The sequence below is a fragment of the Alexandromys fortis genome, unplaced genomic scaffold, assembly GCF_014885135.2.
Source record: "Alexandromys fortis isolate MF-2015 unplaced genomic scaffold, M_Fortis_MF-2015_v1.1 scaffold_56, whole genome shotgun sequence".
NCBI classification, from domain to species: Eukaryota; Metazoa; Chordata; class Mammalia; order Rodentia; family Cricetidae; genus Alexandromys; species Alexandromys fortis.
The window spans coordinates 3,086,740-3,108,418 of record NW_026067935.1 but is presented as its reverse complement, the minus strand read 5'-3'; the positions used below and the strand labels follow the sequence as shown (position 1 = coordinate 3,108,418).

The 21,679-nt window shown below is 47.4% G+C and overlaps 1 protein-coding gene across 1 annotated transcript in view; it reads right to left on the bottom strand.

The window, feature by feature from the left end:
* The window catches only part of Tmem132d (transmembrane protein 132D), a 621,098-nt gene that overhangs the window by 4,205 nt on the left and 595,214 nt on the right, over positions 1-21,679 (bottom strand). The window contains exons 6-8 of the mRNA XM_050146634.1: positions 7,322-7,527; positions 4,216-4,489; positions 3,188-3,379 (exon numbers count right to left, since the gene is read on the bottom strand). Coding sequence (XP_050002591.1) covers positions 3,188-3,379; positions 4,216-4,489; positions 7,322-7,527 — 672 coding nt within the window. The remainder of the gene's footprint in view (positions 1-3,187; positions 3,380-4,215; positions 4,490-7,321; positions 7,528-21,679) is intronic.

The following is a 21,679-nucleotide window of genomic DNA, read 5'->3' as shown; positions in this document are numbered from 1 at the left end:
ACCAAACCTTGGCTAAAGTAGGCATGAAAACAGCTAGAGATAGTAGGAGACTTTGCCTCAGTTTCCCCCACCACACTTCATTTAAACGAATGGGAAGAAACTTGGGGACACGAAGGCAGCCAACAGCCAAGGTCCCTGAGTGTCTCCATCTCTTGCCTTCTGCTCTTTGTGTTTCGACGTCTTCATTCATTCATAACATGAGACTTGAGTTCATCGATGTCTTCATTCTAAGTGACACCTTCGATCTTGGATATGTCAGTGAATGGGAACTTACTGGGACGTAAGGTAAGCCCCCCACATTGAGGGGCTACCATGATAGCTCAAAGCAAAGATATGAGGTTGTCATCATGCACAGTAAGACTTAAAAAAATGACAAGATCTCAGGGAAGAGGGGCTGGAGAGATGGCTCAGAGGTTAAGAGCGCTGACTGTTCTTCCAGAGGTCCTGAGTTCAATTCCCAGCAACCATATGGTGGCTCACAACCATCTGTAATGAGATCTGGTGCCCTCTTCTGGCATGCAGGCATACATGGAGGCAGAATGTTGTATACATAATTAATAAATAAATCTTTAAAAAAAAGATCTCAGGGAAGAGAGAGTGGGAACCAGATGACCTGGTCTCCCAGTCAGGATCTGAGAGTTCCCCAGGGCTCTAGCCCATTCCCCACTGTTGATTGTGTTTTCTTTCCCTCTCCCCGTCCTAACATCCCTCACTAGTGATTAAAGTTAAATGTTTCGTGGGTGGTGTTTAGCTGCAAAGAAACAAAGGAAGACCCTCAAAGGTGGTTGGTGGCTTCCATACCTTCCTTTTGTTAGATGTTGGCTTAAGCCAGGCACCACAGGGGAAATCAGCCAGGATGCAGTGCAAACGCCACAGGACCCAGCACTGATCTGCCAGTTTGATTGGTTGCGCCAGGAAGTCTCAGCAGGAAATGCATAAGGATGACTGGCTTTTTGAAGTTGCCAGGTCAGGGCACAAGGGGACTGAGGGCCATGTAACCCCAGCACTACCCTTAGGGGAGCAGGTGACACTCTGCATGTCAGGGATGCATTATTCTATTCTGGTTGGGCCTTATGACTTTTTAATTCTTAACTGGCTGTGGTCCAATTTTATCATCCGCTGAGCTAGGAAGAAAGCCCATCGCTTGCCTTTCCTATCTGTACTTTGCAGGCTGCTGTCCGTCTTTCTAGACAAAAGGCTTGGTTTTTGCCAAGAATTCATATCTGTTACTGGGAGTATCAACTCTCCAGTGTTTTCTAATCCCAAATCCCCCATGTAAGACTGTGCTATCAGGGCTCAGAGATTGGCTAGCACCTGAGAGGGGATCTTGAGGTGCAGGTCCAGCTGGGAGATAGATGGTTGGAGGTGGTGAGTTGGGCTCTATCTTCTTCCTGCTGTGAGCATGCTCAATCTCTACTGCTGCCCAGTGCTGTGAAGGAGGCTAAGTCTGGCAACTTTCCCTGCTGTGGTGGAAGAAGGGTTTCTGGAGGGTAGGGAAGCTTGCAGAAAAGTCTCTGTGGGTTGGATGAATACGATTCCATGTAGAGAGAAATGATTGCTGTCCTTTGCTGTAAAGTTCACCTCTTTCTCTGTCAAGCTCCAAAGAGGAAGATAGGCATATTCTAGTCTATCTGTAGACCTATTGTACACAAACCACTGAGTCTCTCTCTCTCTCTCTCTCTCTCTCTCTCTCTCTCTCTCTCTCTCTCTCACACACACACACACACACACACTATTAAACTATACACATTAGAGTATATTCACACACACAATGCCCACACAACACAAGTAATACACACTACATACATACATACATATATATATATGGAGAGTATATAGTACACATGCAGACACATACACAAACACACACACAACACAGGATGCCTAAACAAGATCCACACATACATGCACCCAGCACACAATATGCTTATACAGGCACATAGACATACACATAGGCACATGTATGTACATAACAGACAATATAATACACAAAGTACGCATGTACCCACATGCAGACACATACACGAGAACATATAAGACACACAGATTGAAACATCGCCAAACATATGTCCTATGTGGGTTGAACTTTTGTCAACCTGACTTAAAGCTAGAGTCATTTGGGAAGAAGGGTCTTCGATTGAGAAAATGACTTCATCAGATACATTTGCAGGCCAGTCGAGGGGCATTTTCTTGGTTAATGATTGATGTGAGCCTAGCTCACTGTGGGTAGCGCCGCCTCTGGGAAGGTGGTACTCAGTGGGATAAGAAAGAAGGCTGAGCAAGCCATGAAAAGCAAGCCAGTGAGCAGAATTCCTTCATGGCCTCTGCTTTAGTTCCTGCTTTGAATTCCTACCCTAATTTTCCTCGATTATGGACTGTGAGCTATCAGTCAAATGAACCCTTCCCTCTGCAAGTTGCTTTTAGACATAGTGATTATTATCACAGCAAAAGAGACCCAAGACACATCCATACGCACAACACAAATGCACAATGCAGCCTGTTAGTATACTGGCTTCAAATAACAAGAAAAGGATGACATGACCTCGTGTTAGTTCTCTTCTCCTGCCTGAACAATAAGGAGAGGCAGGATATTATCTATATCAGCCTTCAAGCCTGCTGGAACCTGGCTGCAGGTTGTGGTAATCCTCAGTCTGCCCATGCCTCCACCTCACTCAGTCTGCCCATGCCTCAACCTCACGACCACTGCTAGATGAGGCCAGCGTACCAGTTCAGGGGGGCTAAATGACAGCAGGAGAGTGTGACCCATCCAGGTCCTCACGCCAGCACACTTGAGTGTGGAGGACAGGGGAGCATCTTCTCAGCGCTTCTGACATGAGTGGCTGATGGTCACCTGCTACAATGTTTACCCATCTACTTCAAGGAGCTAGGAGGCAAGAAGCTTTGCAGTCTCATTTTAGCAGCTCCTTTGCAGGCAAGAAACACAGGTTGTGTAATGTCTGTTTGGAGTATGTGAATCTCCTGGAAAGAGCCTTCATCTGCCATGGGGTTCTCACTATGGGACATTCACGTGGTGTGAAGTCTCCTTAATGTGTGAGCTCTCTGGTGTTTGTTGACCTCGGTTGACGCATGTTGGCCACAGCTGGTGTATGGTGACCTCACCTACTGTGTGCTGACCTCACCTGGGGTAAGACTCGGCCAATGCGTGTTTTAGGCTCCACCTCCTTACCTGTTTGGGCCTCTGCAGAAGTTCCTGTGCCACTGCAGTGGCGAAAATGGCTCTGTTGCTTCCGGGGCTGAGCTGCAGGGACAGCGAAAGCCCCGTTACCAGCTGGACCCCGAGGTCTGTGATGGTCACCTTCTCATCCAGCACAGTGATGGTCTTCTCGGCAAGGATGGCATCTGACAGAGGGGACAGGATCTGAAGGGCAGAACCAACATGACAAGGGGAGGCTCTCTGTGGTTACATCACTTCATCCATCACACGCCATGCGCGAGGGCATGCAGGGACAATGAGAGAAAAGGAGCCTGCATGAGCCCGCTGGAGCAGAAGCAGACTTCCTCTAACACTAAGCTTTGATCATGGAAATGCGAGACAGGGTTTCTCTGTAGCTTTTGGTTCCTGTCCTGGAACTAGCTATTGTAGACCAGGCTGGCCTCGAACTCACAGAGATCCACCTGCCTCTGCCTCCCGAGTGCTGGGATTAAAGGCGTGCGCCACCATCGCCCGGCCTATTATTATTATTATTATTGTGTATATATAGTTCAGGGAATAACTCTTAGAAGTAGTGATGATCTATTATTAATAGCATTTTAAATTTATTTTTCATTTTAAACAATTTTTGAGATGATAATATAATTCCATCATTTCCCCCTTCCTTTTCTTCCCTCTAAACCCTTCCATGTTGCCTTCCTTGCTTAATGAAGATGGAAGATTCAGGTGACCATGGCCAGTATGGAGGAGACAGCCAGGCCCATGAGCCAGGCAGGGTGAACATCTCGCTAGGATTTTGCTTCTCGAGCTGGTAAGACCTGCTATGGCTTTGGGGACATGGCCAAGAAGAGGTGGAACCCTGTATCACCAATGTATTGTGTGAGGGGTCTCAAGGTCCTTGTCATATATCACAAACTGTGTATGTTGTGATTTCACTGAAGCAAGCCCTGGGAGACTCTGTTCCGAGCAATGGCAGACAGCTGAATGCTCACCTGGCAGAGCAGTGGAACAGAAAGCCCCACCCAACCCTGCAGATGCCTCACCTGGATGGTGGTCATGCCCAGCTCCTGGCCAGTCAGGATCTGCCCTCCTTGTAGCTTGGCGATCCTGGGCTCCTCCACCTGCATGAAGTCAGTTATCAGCTCCGTGATGTCCACCTGCCAGTCAGAGCCCAGCAGGTAGGCCAGGTGTCCCCCGGGATCAGGTGCCTCGGCCACAAACTGGGTCAAGACTCGCACCATGGCATGTTGGTACTGGAGGGTGCAGCCTCGGCCCTTTTTCTCATCATCATCTTCCTCTTCACTGTCCCGAGCTGGCCTGCCAAAAGAGAGTTACTTGTTGGGGCAACTGTTGGGGACTCCATGAGTCTGCTTCCAAAGAGTCCTGCTTGTTTAAGGCTCAGGTGACACACAGGAGATTCAGGGTGTTTAACCAGTGCTGTGACAAGAGTTCAGAATGGAGAGGTATGATGGGGGGTGAAGAGCTTCCCAAAGATCCCACTTCCTGACATTTTCTCTCTACTCCCCCTCATCAAACGCTGAGTGTGTTTTGTAACTCTATTCAAAAGCGACTGGAGAGTCCTTCCCATCGTTAACATTTTTATTAATCTATATTAATGATTTATAATAGCGGGTTTCATGATAGACGTTTTCATATATGTACATGATGTATTTTGATCATATTCATCCCCATCCCCTTTCTCATCCTCTCCCACTCTTACTGATGCCCTTTATTTTATTCACCAGCCCCTTTTGTGTCTTTTGTTGTTTCGTGGGTGGACCAAGCAGTTTCACTAGGTTGCTTACAGGGACAGTGTGATAGGTTATTTACAGGAGTATGGGCATGTGAGTAACATGTCTGAATCACAAAAGACAATGTCTCTCCCTCCTCAGAGAACATTGCCTGCCAATAGAGATCAAGGGTCAAAAGGCTCCTTTAAGACTTACACTCAGCTAGTGTTTGTTGGGTGGAAGAATTCACAAGCCCCTTTGTTCGTTTCTTAATACGAGGTCCCACTATGAGGCCCAGGTGACAACTCTCCTGCCTCAGCTTCCCAAGTTCTAGAATTACAGATGTACACCCTCATGCCTGGCTACCTGATTGGGTTTGAAGACAGTGACATCAACGTAGTTTGTAATCTTCTATGGCTTCTGTCACTGGCTCTCTCTGATGAAGCAAGATGCCAAGGTCTGAGTTGCCTGCCCTATGGGGACATCCAGCAGGCAGGTATCTTGTCTACTGATTAGCGGTTAGTGAGGTGTTGAGTCCTCTGGACAATGCCTGAGCGAGTCTTCTCTGCAGAAGCCTCTAGATGGGGCACCAACCTACTGGTAGACCTCAGCTTTGAGATCTCAGCTTTCAGGACTTCATTAAACCACATCTGGCTGCTTCTGCACAGAATATGAGAGGCTGTGCACATAGTCCTTCAAGCCACACTGAGTTTTAGATTAACGCCCCGCATCATACAGTGTTCTGATTTTCTTTCTGTTGCATTGATAAAATACTCTGGCGGAAAGAAACTTGGGGAGGAAAAGGTTTATTTGGCTCACACATCCAATTTGAAACCCATCATTGAGAGAAGTAGGGGCAGGAACTCAAGCAGGAACTTGAAGATAAGAACCAATGGAGGATGCTATTTGCTGGCTTCATGACTTACACTTATCTAACTTTTTTATATAGCCCACGACCACTTGTCTAGTAGATGGTGCTGCCCAGAGTGACCTGGGCTCTCCTGTATCAATTAATAATTAAGGCAATTCTCTATAAACATTCACATAGACCAACCCAATCTAGGCAATTTCTCAATAGAGATTTTCTGCTCAGATGACTCTTGTCTGTATCAAGTTAACAATTGAGGCCAACCCAGGACACACAGCACTGTGTAGTTAACATGACAAGGTTGTGACCACTAGCAACGCCTCAAGTCAGCACCTGGAAGAGATGAGTGTTTACCTTGAGGTTAGTGAGATTCTGTAATCAATGTAGACAGGGACAGGTGGCTTCAAACAGACTGTCTGCTACATTGTCTGATACATTGTATCACTGTCTGATACATTGTACACACTGGTCTATTCCCAGTATCATTTCAGCCTCCATTCACATATCAGTGACTGTTTCTCTGAGAGCGCACAGCCCTATGTGAGTCCATTAGTACCAGACCTGGCTAGTTGCATCAGCAGCAGAAGCAGCAGCACCGCCACCACCAGCAACAACAACATCTACTTCACCATCTATCCCAATTCCTGAAATCCCAGTTTTCCAAAGAAGTATCTTCAAGAACCATCTTCCCACTGTCCATGGCACCAACTCCCTCCTCAAGCTATATCCTCTTCCAGATGTCACAGGACTAGAGGTGTGGACCTCAAAGGTGAAGACTACCAAGGCCCTCCCAGTGACAGCCAGTTCCCCATCCTCTGCTGCGCCACAGCCTGCAGAAGCCTTTCCTTGTGTGCTGACACATACTTACTTACTCAGACATTTGCAATGTTTCCAGTGCATGGATATGTATGCACTGAGGTCCCTGCAGTGATGGTCAGAAAAGAGAAGCTGAACTTCTGTGACTCTGCCTCTCTGGTCCTTATCTGGATTTCTGATGATTGTGGTTTACCCCTGTACCAAATTCCGCCCACGTGTGCAATAGGTAGACAACCAACAGTAGGTTGGTGCCCACTTTGGCAGACAAACTTCATATGTCTCATCAGAGCCAAGTGCTCAGGGCATCTGCTGCCTGCTTCTTCCTAAAGTCTGCCAGTTTTCTTATCCTGAAACCCATCTACATGACTCCTTCTCTAAGCTCCTTTTTCTTTAGCTGGAGGCTTGTGGTTGGCGTCCAATTGCCCATATGGCAGGTTCTAGGTGCTTGGTTCCAGTAAGTCACCATGTGAACCCTTGTGTCTACTCTTGCTTTTGCCTAGATAGGTAGTTAGTCACTCGTGTGTGTCCCTCCTCAGCATGAGCACAATGGACATGACTTTCTGCTATGTATGCCCAATGGCCAACACACACACACACAAACTCTCTCTCTCTCTCTCTCTCTCTCTGTCTCTCTCTCTCTCTCTGTCTCTCTCTCTCTCTCTGTCTCTCTCTCTCTCTCATTCTCTGTCTCTCTCTCTCTCACACACACACGCACACACACACACACACACCTACCTTTTGTTAGAGACAACAGGGACCCTCCAGCCCTTGATCTGGTTCAGCTCCATGTCTGAGACCTCAATCTGCAGTGGTAGCCGTGGTACCCACACTGTCATCTCCAGGGGGCTGCTCAGGTGCTGGTAGGTGAAGCTGACTATCACATTCACCTTGCCCTTCATTTCCTTCCCATTGACAAAGACATAGTCACATCTGTCAGAAACCTGGTTGGGAGAAGGGAGAGAAGCAAGGAGGAGGGAGGTGAGCTTCATCTCATTCCACAGATTGGGGAAGAGGGTTGCGTCATGTTTGGGACTCACCATTGTGAAGTAAAGCAGGCACAAGCCATTGCTTTGAATCAAACCCCTAACGTCAGAGCAGAGCCTGCTGGGGTCTCTGCAGATGGGGATAAGTGTCTTTGATGTGCTGTTTTGGTGAGTGGAGTTGTACACATTAATTTGTTTGTTTTTCTATTGTTGTGTTTGTGACATGCATTTGTGTTTGCATGCATGCATGTGTGTGTACATTCATGTGCATGCGGAATACCCAGGTTGACATTAGGAAGCAGCAGCCTTGATCCATCTTCCCATCTTATTCATCAAGGCAGGGTCTCGTAATCAAATCCAGAGTTCACCTATATGGCTATTCTCGCTAAGTAGTTTGCATTGGGTATCCCTTGTGTCTGCCCTCCAAGGGTAGGATCACAGACAGGCTACCATGCCCACATGGTGTTTATAAGGGTTCTGGAAATCCAAACTCAGATCCTCAGACTCTCAGGATAAGTACTTTTTAACTCTGGAGCCATTTCTCCAGCCTCAAAGTGAAGGATCTTGGTGGATAGAAATTAGCCTAGAATATTTGAATTGGTCCTGGATAGCTTCTGGTTGTCCCTTTGAGAGGGGCACTGGTAATTTAGGAGAGGGAAGCAGACACTGTGGCGACTGCCGGGGCAGGAGGCTATGTTGCCAGCATGGAGGTCAGAGAAGGTTGGGAATAGGGAAAGTCAGATTGGAAGCTGAAGAATCCCAGACTGATGCCTGATTCCAGATTCCAGATCCTTGACCTTCAGAATTGCAAGGGAATAAACACTTTCTTCCAAAAGAGAGCTGGTGTGTGGTTCATTGGTCCCAGTAGAGAGGGGACCCAGAGTGGAATAGGAGGATGGATTTGGGGACAAGAATGAGTTCCCCCACCTGTGTCTGCAGGCCAGCACAGGGAGAGGAAGGCAGGTGTGAGGAACTTCTATCCACTGACAACAGGATATATGGATGCAGGTCAGGGATGCCTGCTGAGTTCACCCCAAGTATCATCTCAGCATCAGGACCACACAGGAGGCCGGCACTATTATCAGCAGCACCTCACACATGACAAACCCAAGGCCAAAGGACACTGATGACTCATAACACCCCAAGGCCAGGGCAAAGAGTAAGGGATGTGGCTTGCTGTCCCTCACTCTGCCCTGCCCCCTCACAGGTGCCATTTCAGTCCCAGGGCTCTTACTTTTCTCCTTAAAGGATGGAAAACCTACTTTTAACACTTAAAGGGGTGTGAAAGAAAGCAGACAGAAATGAGTAGGTTGTGCAAAGATCACAAAGACCTTTCTAGTGAAAGCCCCTTTGTCTGCTTGCTGGATGCACAGGACGGGCTATTGTGAGCCTCAGCCTGGGTGGGGAGGTCGATCGATAAGTGCGAAGAGAGATGGGCGCCCGACTCCATCGAGGCGGACTTTGTCATCTTCAGTGTCTGCCAATAGCGAAAGTACTTAAATCTGATTGCATTGTCCAGTGGGACTAGCGATGGCTGGTTTATTATAATTTGTGGTCTGGCCAGAGCTTGCCTTGCTTCAGGGCCCAGGGAGTATTTAATTTAATGCCTTTTCTCTTTCAGGATATCTGCTTATATTCAGGTTGAGCATTCTCAGAGGATCAGACACCTTGAAAGAAAGAGTGGTCGGGATAAGGGGGCAAGAAGAGAGGGAGGAAAGGAAGACAGAAGGAAGGGGAGGAGAAAAGGTTGGGGGAATGAAAGACAAGAAAGAGATGAGGGTGGAGGAGGGAGGAAAAAGGGAAGGAAGAGGAAAGGAGAGGAAGGAAGGGCGGGGGGGGAGGAAGAGAAGAGGATACTATATGACAAATTGCTGGTAAGAGTCATTCTTTTAGAACAACCTAGTCCTTCATGACCTTAACTCTCTTGGCCTTCCTGCCAAGCAGGTGACCCATTTAAAGGAGCTTGGAGCTCATCCCAGCCGAGAGAGCTACATAGCCTGCCTTTGCACTGAACAAGATGTGGGCTGAGGTACACTAGCCATGGCTTTGAGTACAAAATTACCTTCATCATGGCTCTTTGACTCTGTGTTTGTTCTTTGATGTGACAACATACAGTGACAAGTGTTGGTGCAGATGAGAAGGTTTTGGAAGGCTGTGCACTTGAGGACCTGGGTCTGTGAGGTAGGGTTGTGTGAACAAGGTCAGGAGACATTGGGGCAGGGCTGTGCATAGGCCCAATGCCCTGTGACCGTGGGGCAAGAGCTATGCTCAGGACATCTTGTGTCCATAGATCAGGGCTGAACTCGCACGTGGTATGTGAGGTATTATTTAAGCTAAGGTTAAAGATAAGCCACCAGGAGTGGGATTGGAGGCTTGAGAATCTGCCTCTTTGGCTCTCTGAAGACACCCATGGGGTGCAATCCACATCTTGGACTCTGGGGTAGTCTAAATAACTGCTTAATAGCAATTTCTGAATCTTTGGGATGTCAGGGCTTGCCTCTGCCTTTGCTGATGCTGAGTTAGGATGTGACCATCACAGGTTATAAACTGGAAACACCAGTGACAGGTGTCCCTTTCTTTCTGGGACTCTTCTCTCCAAAAGAGTGACCTGCTGCCCTATAGTTGTTACCTCGCTGTTGGTGAGATGGTGGCTGATGCCAGGCCAAGATCTCAGAGCTGGGGCTACACATTGCTGCTGGCACAAGCAGGGGTTAGAGGTCCCGGTGAAAAGAGCCCTTCCTTGGTATGAGTCACATTAGCATCACTCTGATGCAACACAAAGGGGCCATTTTCTGAAGACTGTATTCATCAGTCAGAACCTGCCAAATCTATGGCATTAGTAGGCTAAGCCTGACTGAGTGAGCCAGATGAAGACAGGCAAGCTTGCACAATTCTAACTATCAAAAACTCACAATGAGCCAAGAATATAATTGGGGTCCTCACTGAGCAGGAGTCTCTGTCCTAAGTGACCTCAGTCAAATCACTTTCAACCTCCAGGTTGCAGGATGGGCTCTCCTAATATAAAGTGCGGTCAATGAGAGGAAGTTGAGGTAAACAGGAAATACGGTCACAGGAGAGATATGGAGCTGGACAAGCTTCCCATCAAGAGAATGCGGGGGTGGTGGTGGCATGGGGTGGGAAGTGGTTGGGCAGGACACAGACAGGGGTCTAGCCTCAAGGGGAGACTTGGGTGATTAGTTCCTGGACACAGTTCTCCTAAGCCTGTGTGCTTGGAAGGTCTTGGCTACAACCTAGAGACATCAGTGGCTACAGACAATACTAATTTTTATCCACTTAGAAAATGTTTGTTTGTGTGTGTGTGTGTGTGTGTGTGTGTGTGTGTACACAGATGTATTCACATGTGTGTTTAGAGGTCAGGGGTCAAATTTAACTGCCATTCTCAGGGATGCAGTAAACTTCCTTTGAGATGGTATTTTTTCCATTGGTCTGGAGTTTACCCGATGATGCTTAGCTTGTTGTCCAGAAAGCCCCTGGGATCCTCCTGTCTCTTCCTCTGCATCAGCATTAATACCAGTGTGTATCGCTCTACTTGGCTTAGGGGCTGGATAGATGGCTCAGCAGTTAAGTGCCCTGGTTGCTCTTCCAGAGGACCGGTGCTCACTTCCCAGTACCCACACGGGAGCTCACACCTGTCTGTAAGTTCAGTTCCAGGGCTTGACACCTCACACAGACATACATGCAGGCAAAACACCAGTGAACATAAAATAAAAATAAATGTATAAAAATGTGTGATTGGCGGATTGGACTGAGGACTTTCTGCTTTCCAGCAAGCACTTTACCCACTGAGCTATCTCCCAGGATAGATTCTTTTAAATAAACCTTTGACAAATACATTTCATTGTGTATATTCAAGGTTTATAAAATGATACTTTGGGGTTATCAGATGGAGACATTAATACAGTGAAGGAAAGTCATGTATCCCTGTCTGGTATGGTGACAAACATTTGTTTCTGTGGCAGGAACAGCTGGAATCTCATTCACCAGGATTTCAGAGTCAAGTCTTAACAGCTAGCATCTGCAGAAACCTGAGAAGTGTGGCTGAGGTCACCAAGCTCATGGTCACTACTCATGGTAGCTATGGGTGACTCAAACCTCCGTCTGGTTTCACCTCCTGCCTGCTGTCTCCTGGTTCTTACCCTGCTTAACTATCTCTCAAGTCCTCCCTCAGGAAGGCAACCCACATGACTGTCCCTCACCAGCTCTGCCCCAACTCGTCTCCCCTATGCTCTCCCAACTCTGGAAGACCTGCTGTACCTGGGCTGTCCTTCAGCTGGTAAAATAGGAGCCTCAGTTCCTAAGTAGACAGGGATCCCCATGCAGGGGCTGGGGGATTCACACTGGACTTGTTCTTAGGGAACCCACTGCAGCAGGTCCTCTCCCTCTTCCCAGCCATAGCTCCAGGTGCTTAAACTTCAGACTCTCCCCGCTGGGAGGTGAACCAGAGAGATCCGACCATCTAGGAGAACTGTCCGACTTCATCCCTTCCCCTTCAAGTATGATGACTAACGGTACATGTCAAATGATTTATCAACCAGCACTTTACAATGTTGGCGGCTTCATGGAATGATCAAGTAACACTCTCGAGTTCCCTCCACAATCCACTTCCAGCCAATCTCCCCTGCTCCGTGACGGAGACAAAGCTAATATTTCTGACTCTCGTGTGCATAATCCTGGCACTTATGTGAATTTAATGCTAGCTCTAGCTCTTCTGGTTAAATGCTGGCTGGATTTAAATCTTATCTAAATATCACATCTGTGACAAAATTTATGTTCTCTGGGTATTTTTCTGGATATAATGAACTCTTATCTTTCCTCCCTCAAACTGAGCAAACAGTCACATTCCACAGGAGGCTGGCATCCGAGTCTCAGGCTGGCGGTACCCTCTTACGGATGGTCTTTATCTTGGGTGAAAAAAAAAAAACAACCCAGCGTTAGTAGTGATGGTAGAGGTAAATACCGCAGCTAACATTTAAAGTTTGCTAATGCAATATGCTGTGTGTAGCACTAAAGCCTTACTCCATCTGTTTTTCATGGTAAATACACTAAGTAATATGATTTGGATGTGAAAGTCCCCCCCCCACACACCTCAGAGGCTCAAGTGTTTTAACACTTGACTACCAGATGGTGGCGCTGTTTAAGGAGGTTGTGGAGCCCACAGGACTGTGGCCCTGCTAGCAGAAATGAATCATTGAGAGTAGTGGGCCTTGAAGGTGGAATCTATTTCATGCCAAGGCCTGAGCTAACTACACACACACACACACACACACACACACACACACACACACACACACTTGGAGCGGGGAGATAGCTCAGTGTGCAAAGCACTTACCTTGAAGGCATAAGGACCTGAGTTTGGATTCTCAGAAGCCAGGTAAACCTGGACACAGCAGCACAACCCTACAGTGAGGTGGAAGGTGGGACATGAGAATCTCAGATGCCTGAGGGCCAACTAGATTGGAGAACATAGCAGACACCAAGAGACCTCATCGCAGGGTGGACGGTGTGGACCAACACCCAAGTTTGTGCTTTGATCTCTTCATGTATGTTGTGGCGCCTGTGGTGTCTCTGTACTCACACATAAGAACAGATGACACACACAGACATGCACACACACATATGTACACACACAATATGAGAGCAAATTAAATTAAATGGTAACTAGGTTATGTTCAATTCGATGGGATGGAAGATGCGTACACAGTGGAAAGGCCAGATGAGGATGGAGAGCAGGTGGTCACATACACCCCAAAGGAGGCAGCAGAGGAGAACCCAATCCTGCCATCACCTTGATCTTGCACACATATGCGTATATGGCAGTGAGGAAATAGATTTCTTCTATTTAAGCTACTCAGCTCACCCTGAGGTACTTTATTATAAATAGTCTCCAAAAGACCACGCAGTTGACAGTACAGGTGAGCGCAGTCATCTGGCCCTGGAGACCATTTTCCTATTTCAGGAGACAGTCACCAGCTTGGATGAAGAAGAGGCCATTGGGGACTCAGGGAAACTGGCCTCTTGAGTGAGCTCCATGCATCAGTGCAGACTAAAGCGGGCTTTAGGGAGGCCTGCTTGTCCAGAGCCTTCCCAAGGTCCCACCTGTTTGGATTACTGTATTCCTATGGTATTCCAGCGAGATGGCAGCCACTAAGAGCACCATTGTACCAAACAGGAGACAGGCACCCAAAATGGAGCCGCGTCTCTAGTTCTCCTGGTGTTGTGGTTCATTTGAAAAGCTAACTGCTGCAACCGGGAAGAAGGTCTCAAATGAGGAATGGTGTAGATCAGGTTGGCCTGTGGGTTTATCACTGTGTGTGTGTGTGTGTGTGTGTGTGTGTGTGTGTGTGTGTGTGTTGACTGTGAATTCAGATGGTACCCTGAATACAGGAGGCGCCATTCCCCAGGCTGGGCTCTGAGCTGTATAAGGGTGAAGCAAGCTGGCTGAGTGTAAGCAGAAGAGAGCAGGCAGTGAGGGCGCATTGTCTCTCTGTTCTCTGCTATGGATATGATATGATTAGCTTCTTCAAAAAGAGAAAACAGAAATCAAGCTAGCTGGGAATGTTTTAGAATCGAGGTTTCGGTCCAGGCTATTTCCTCCAGTGTTTGAGACCACGAGGGCTCCTCTGAGAAGCAGAAGTTGAGTAAGGAATGTGTTGGGTGCAAACTCTAATGAAATCAAAAGGGAAGGAGTGGCTCTGGAAATAAAGATCGGCAGAAGGGAGGTTGCTAGAGGGCATTCTCGCTGTTAGAAATAGCCAAGCCCTATCCCACTGTCTTAGTTATTAGACACAGCCATCCTAAAGGCAGCCTAGAACAGAGGGGCCCCCAAGGGCTACTTACTGGAACCTATTTTTCCTCAATACTCCCCAAGGCCAAGTGAGACCCTTCTTGAGGGAGCATGGCAGCTTCATCTTTGTGTGCCACACCGCGCCTCTTAAGGACTATGGAGAAGAAAGCTACCATGTCATTAGAACTTTTAGCAGCTGATGTTCCTCTAGAACCCACGTCACATGCCCAGGAGATGCTGCCATTCCTAGCGAGTGTCAGCCACTTTCCTGGGGAAGGAGGAGCAGTGTGCTCAGAGAATGCTCTCTTTGGTCTCAGAAGACATGTCTGGAGGCTGCCATTGTCTTTCTGTGGTTACTCATGAAGAGTGGATGGAAGATCATTTTTAGAGTAACAACCACCTGTTGCCACTCTGCCTTAGCTCCAGTTGAGAGGACTTGGTGGCCCTCATAGCGGGAGGCTGCCCGGTACATTGTGGGATGTGAAATAGCACCCTGGCTTCCACACTAGATGTCAGCAGCATTCTTACAGCAGTGGGGACCACCACAACGACTTAGATACTGTCAAAGGACCCACAGGGTCTCCCCTGAAGTGCTGTGATTCATGTTTTCCATGTGTTTATTTCAGCCACACAAAGGTCCTCTGCCTGTTGGATCTTAGGGCCATCTACACAATAAAACAAGAAACTCCAAATGACCTGCGACATTGGCCATGCGGACAACAGGGTCCTCCCAAATCTGCCCTTATAGACAAATGACCATTGCTGTAGATAAGACATAGGGCTCAATGAGAGGCAACCTGCCAGTCATCTCCAACACCCCTGCTCTTCCCAGAGATCTTCTGAAGCTGGAATGATCCCATCTTCTTTTTCCAGACAGGCAACTCAGGCCCAGATGAATTGATGCATAAAGCAGATTGTGTTTTCCAAAGATGGCCATGGCCCATTTTGTCCCTCATCCTCTTCTTTCAAGTGATCTTTTGATAGTCCATTTAAAGAGCTAAACCCAACTCCATCCTGGATTCTCTGCTGGTCTCAGAACTAGCTTAAACAATAGAGTTTAATTCCAGCGAGTCTGCCATCTCTCTGTCATGGTCTCTTTATCTTGCTGTCTCTCTATTTGTCTTTATTGTCTTCCTTCACATCTCTCTTTCTCTGCATTTCTCTCTGTTTCTCTTTCTCTCTATGGAATGGAATGGCATGAGACTGAATCCAGCCAGGTCTCAGAAGGGCAAGGCTCTGGGAGTGGGAAACTGGAAAGACCCTCTGCTCTAGCCTGGGAGCTTTCTGACCTGTTTCCTCCCATGCTAATGATCCTTCCTCGCCTCCAAGAAGCACAAAGGACACAGCTGTCCACGAGTCATTGTATATGCATTCTCTCTCTCACACATGTATTTGAGTGGATCTGGATGTACATGTGCAAGCAGGTGGCTGTGCATGTATGTGAGCATGCCTGTAGAGGCCAAGGGATGAGGTCAGGCATATTTTTTTAATTAGAGATATATCTATTTTTTAAATTTCATTTTACTTTCCAACCACAGTTCTCCCTCCACCCCTCCTCCCACCCCCTGCCTCCCTCTCAGACCACCCTACCTACTCCTCCCAATGGGTAGGGACTCCCATGGGGAGTCAACAAAGTTGACTGACACATTAAGTTGGGGCAGGACCAAGCCCCTCCTCCCTCCATTAAGGCTGAGTATGGAATCCCACTATAGGGAATGAGCTCCAACAAGCTAGCTCATGCACCAGGGATAGATCCTGGTCTCACTGTCAGGGGCCCCTCAGATAGTCCAAGCTTCACCACTGTCTCCCACATATGGAGGGACTGGGTCTGTCCCGTGGAGGCTCCACAGCTGTCAGTCTAGAGTTCATGAGTTTCCACGAGCTTGGTTCAGCTGTCTCTGTAGATTTCTCCATCATGATCTTGACCTCCCTTGCTCATATATTCCCTCCTCCTTCTCTTCGATTGGATTCCTGGAGTTTGGCCTGGTGCTTGGTTGTGGATCTCTGCATCTGGTTCCATCAGTTACTGGATGAAGGCTCTATTATGATAGTTGGGGTATTCACCAATCTGATTACAAGGGAAGGCCAGTTTGGGCACTCTCTCCACTATTGCTAGGAGTCTTAGCTGGTACTGTCCTGCATATTCTTGGGAATTTCCCTAGCACCAGGTTTCTCCCTAACTCTATAGTGTCTTTCTCTATCAAGATCTCTCTTTCATTGACCTCCCACTCCATCCCTCTCCCCCTCCACCATCCCATTCCTCATGTTCTGATTCCCCCATACCCTCCCCATTATTGCCCCCCACACCCACTTTACCCAGGAGGTCTCACCTAATTCCCCTTCCCAGAGCGATCCATGTGTCCCTCTTAGGGTCCTCCTTGTTACCTAGCTTCTCTGGAGCTGTGGCTTGTAGTCTGGCTATCCTTTGTTTTGCATCTAGTATCCACTTATGAGTGAGTACATACCATGTTTGTCTTTCTGAGTCTGGGTTACCTCACTCAGGATGTTTTTTTTTTTCTAGTTTCATCTATTTGACAAGTCAGGCATCTTTATCAATTGCTCTCCACCTTAAATTTTTGAGGCAAGGTCTCTCAATGAAGCTGGAGTGCATCAATTCAGGTAGGGTGGCTTGCCAGTGAGCTGTGAGGATTCTCCTGTTTCTACGTTCCCACACTGGGATTATAGATTTACACCATCATGCCTTGCTTTCACATGGGTGTTAGGAATTGAGCTCAGGTACTCATGTCTGCAAGGTAAGAACTGCACTGATTCATCTCCCAAGCTCTATGTTCTTTGACTGACTCCGATTTCTCGTTCTTGAAAAACGTTCAGTGTTTGGCATTATACACCAATAACTGTAGCTCTCTCCTAGTCTGGTGAGACTTGCTGAAGTTGTGAAGGACAGAGACAGTTCCTCGTAGGGAGAGACTATCCTTGGGTGGCACTGTTCACCAATGCCCAGTGGCCACGAAGGCTCTCAGTCCTGTGGTGAGTATGTCCCCACTAACATCTTTGACTCTGAGCAGAAGGAACTCTTTCTCCCCAGATTTCCCCATACCACACACAGATTATTCTGCCTGGGCTCCCAGAGGGCACATGATGGTCATGGTATATCCCTTGCCCTGTCCCTGTCCTCACAGCAACCAAAGGAGGACAGAAGAAGAAGAAGAAGAAGAAGAAGAAGAAGAAGAAGAAGAAGAAGAAGAAGAAGAAGAAGAAGAAGAAGAAGAAGAAGAAGAAGAAGAAGAAGCAACAGCTTCCATGAGTTGCTGGGTCAGACTCTTCGCTCAACCTGTGAGCATAAAATGAGCAAGTCTAGATTATATGTGCCTCTTGCCAGGTGACTGGGAAAGGAGGAAGCTTATACCCTGGGAATCGAGAGGATAAAGTCACCGCTCCTTCATTTGGGTGGTAATGGCCAGAGCCTTCCTGCCGATAGCTCACCTCTCTCATCCATCACCATGCTGACCTCTCTCTGAATGTGTTCATCACAAAGGAACTTCACAACAATCCATTCTTTAAAGAGGGCATCCGTGTCCTCTCTAGCTGGCTGCATCCTATGTAACAGGACGTGTTTTTTTTTTTTCTCCCTGTAGCGGTAGGACCTATGGGTAGTGGATGCCCAAGGCTTGACCATATGGTTTGTCTCTAGACTGGATAGCCTGTGTGAATGACCTCTGTGATGGTTTGAATAAGAATGGCTCCCATAGGCTCATATGTCTGAATTCTTGGTTCCCACTTAGTAGAAGTTTGGGGAAACAATTAGGAGCTATGAACTTGTTGGAGGAGGTGTGTCACTGGGGGTGGGCTTTGAGGTTTCAAAAGATCCACTCCATTCCCAGTGTTTCTCTCCTTGCTTCCTACCTGCAGATCGAGATGTAAACCTCTCGGACATTCCCATCTCCACACATTTGCTCAGCCATCATGGACTCTGAGCCTCCCAATCCATAAGCCCTGAACCGAATGCTTCCTTTTATAAGTAGCCTTGGCCATGTTGTTTTATCTCCACATTCGAAAAATAACTACGACAGTCCCCTTCCGCTAGGTTCTGCAGTCGTCACCTTGCTGGACCACACATAGCAGTCTGGGAAAACAGCTCTAGTTAACACTGGGAAACATTAGGTCATCCCCTGTGGATCCCTCTTTGATTAATGCATCTGGGGCTCCTCTTGCTTCTCCAGGGATGAACTCTGCTGTTGCAGCAGTCTGGCAGACTGCGCATGGCACGTTTCTCTATGTTCTTTTCTGCATCTGCTGGCAAGCTGCCCATCGATCTCACTTCCCTACCTGGCTCCTGGTGGCAATGGGAGATGACTCATAGCCTACAGGCTCAGAGGACATGTGTCCCTGGTTCTGGTGGAGCATCTGTGGCATCCAGCAGCAAGGTGGGAGGCTGAAAGGCTCTGGTTGACCTCTCTCTGGGTAGCCCAGGTGATGTAGAATCCTGGGAGTCCTGAGCTATCTTATTTTATCTGCCGTGTCTGGTAATTTGCATCTTCACTTAGGGTGCTTCCTGAATACCAGACATCTTTACCACCCTGCAGAATGCAGCCGTATGCTGTCCCTGTTCACTTGCGGATTAGTTCACTCAACCTGTTTCTACCAACATTTTATTATGAAAAGCACTAATCAGAGGCAAATTGAAATTGTTCAGGGAGCACTCACGCCCACTGCCTAACTTCTATAATTAACGTCTTGCAGTATTTGCTTTATCACAGATCGGTCCACCTCACAGCCCTCCATCCATCTGCTTTTATGCTCCGTCTCAAAGGAAGCCACAAACACCCACTTCTCATGCCCCTGGAGGCTTCAGACACATGCTATTAACTGGAGTTCAACCATCATTTTAAATAATATAACAAAACAAACCACTTTGTACTCTTATCGGGAGCAGGACACTGTTACCACTGGACATCGGTAAAGTTAACTCCCCTCAAGCAGGTACAAAAGTAACAACTATCAGGAGAAATAGGAAATTGGGGATATATAGCACTAGATCCTCCAGCCTGGCTGGGTCCCACTGGGTAGGTGTTCTGGTGTCTCTCTGGTGTGTGACTGTGAACGGCTCGCTTCTTTGATTCAGTTCCCTATCTGAGAAATGGGGATGAGCCTAGCCTTATCAGACTGTTTGAAGACCCCGTGAGCTGCTGTATCTAAAGTCCCTGGACTTTCTGCGATGCAGCATTTACTCCGGAAAGCAACTGTCTACATTAGGTTTCAGCAGATGAAGGCAGCTGGCGATAGAAATGTGCTCGTCTTTCAAGATCCTCACAACCTGGGTTCCATCCTTAGGGCCCATGCTTGAAAAAGACGAATTATTTCTACAAGTTTCCCTCTGACCTCCAGATGCAAGCTGTGTCATATATACCTCCCCTTAATTTAGTGGAATGAAAATCAACTTTATTTTTTTTAAATTATAAAAATAACAGGGCTGGAGAAATGGATCAGCACTTAAGAGCACTTGCTGTTCTTGCAGAGAGGACCCAGGTTTGACTCCAAGCACCTACACGACAGCTAACTACCCTCTGTAACTCCAGTTCCAGGAATCTGATGCCCCTTTCTGGCCTTTGTGGGTAAGGCATGTGTGTGGTACACAAGCATATATGCAGACAAAATACACATAAAATAAAAATGAACAGGTTTTAAGCCAGGTGATGGTAGGTGCATGCTATTAATCCCAGCACTCAGGAAGCAGAGGCAAGCAGATCTCCGTGAGTTTGAGGCCAGCCTGGTCTACAGAGTGAGTTGCAGGACAGCCAAGGAAACCCTGTCTTGAAAAACCAACCAACCAAACTAACCAAACAAAATATAACTCTTTAAAAATAACATATATACAAATAAACATTAGACATATATGGTCGTTTTCTTCTGATCGATATGCCAAATACCTGACAAGGAGCAATGTAAGTGGTTAACACTTTGAGAAGGGATACAGTGGTGCAGGGAACTGTGGGGTAGAGCAGGAAAGAACATGGTCCAAGAAGGTGTTCAACACCCTCTTGCGGGCAGTGGAGTTCAGGTCACGGTGCAGTGTGGACCTGTGGCTGCATCTCTGAGTCATTGGGAGCTAGCCAGTGTGCATTGGGAGCATTGGGCTCCGTAACAATACAGCTAAGAACGGGATCAAGCAAGTGTTCTGCTCCCAAGGTGGAGCCATTACAAGGATACATCCTGAAGGGGGAAAGCTGGCACATGACTCCTAGGCTAGGGCTTTCCAGTTCTCTGTTACAGGACGAGTATGGACAGCCACCACCTTCAGGACTCCATCTGGACCTGCTCATCAGAGACCATCACAGCTGGGCCTGGTGGTTGTTGATGAATCCCTCTTGGAAGGAGAGGGTAGGGAGAGTCATGGAAACCTTCCATGAGTATCCAGCCGCCCTTACCAACCAGTTGCAGCTAATTTTGCCCCCAGTGCACATGACCTCAGAGTTTCAGGGAGAGGCTAGCCCAGTGGTTCTTAACTTTCCTAATGCTGTGACCCTTTAATACAGTTCCTCATTTGTAGTGATTCCCCAACCATAAAATTGTTTTCATTGCTGCTTCATAACTGTAATTCTGCTATTGTTATGGTTTGTAATGTAAATATCTGTGTTCGCCGAAGGTCTTAGGTGACCCCTGTGAAAAAGTCATTAGAGCCCCGAAGGAGGCCGAGAACTGCTGGGGTAGAGAATATAGGTGGGGAAGAATGAGCAGAGGGGGCTCACCACAGTCATGGACCAACCATCATCCCTGCTGGGTGTGGCCACCACATTCCTGCCAATAAACCCTCGCCCATGCTCTGGAAGGAAGTCTGATAAAAACTATTGGTTTCCCAGAATGAACCTCGGTGGATTCACCCCTCAGTTTATCATTGAGATCTTATAAGGAGAAGAAGTCTTTTTCAGGTAATGAATGTTAACATTACATTCCCATCACAAAGGCCAAGCTACCGGACAGAACAGTAGTTCTCAACCTGTGGGTCACAACCCCATTTTGGGGTCACATATCACATATCCTGAATATCAGTTATTTCCATTATGATTCCTAACAGTAGCAAAACTATAGCTATAGAGTGGCAATGAAATTATTTGATTGTTGGGGGTCACCATACCGCGAGGAACTGTATTAAAATGTCAAAGCAGGTATTGCTGGGTCCAGGGGTAGGTTGATCCCGAATTTCCTGAGAAACCGAAACACTGATTTCCAAAGTGATTGCACAAGATTGCATTCCCACCAGCAATGGATGAGGGTACCCCTTCCTCCACAGCCTCTCCAGCAAAGGCTATCATCGGTGCTTTTGATTTTAGCCATTCTGACAGGTGT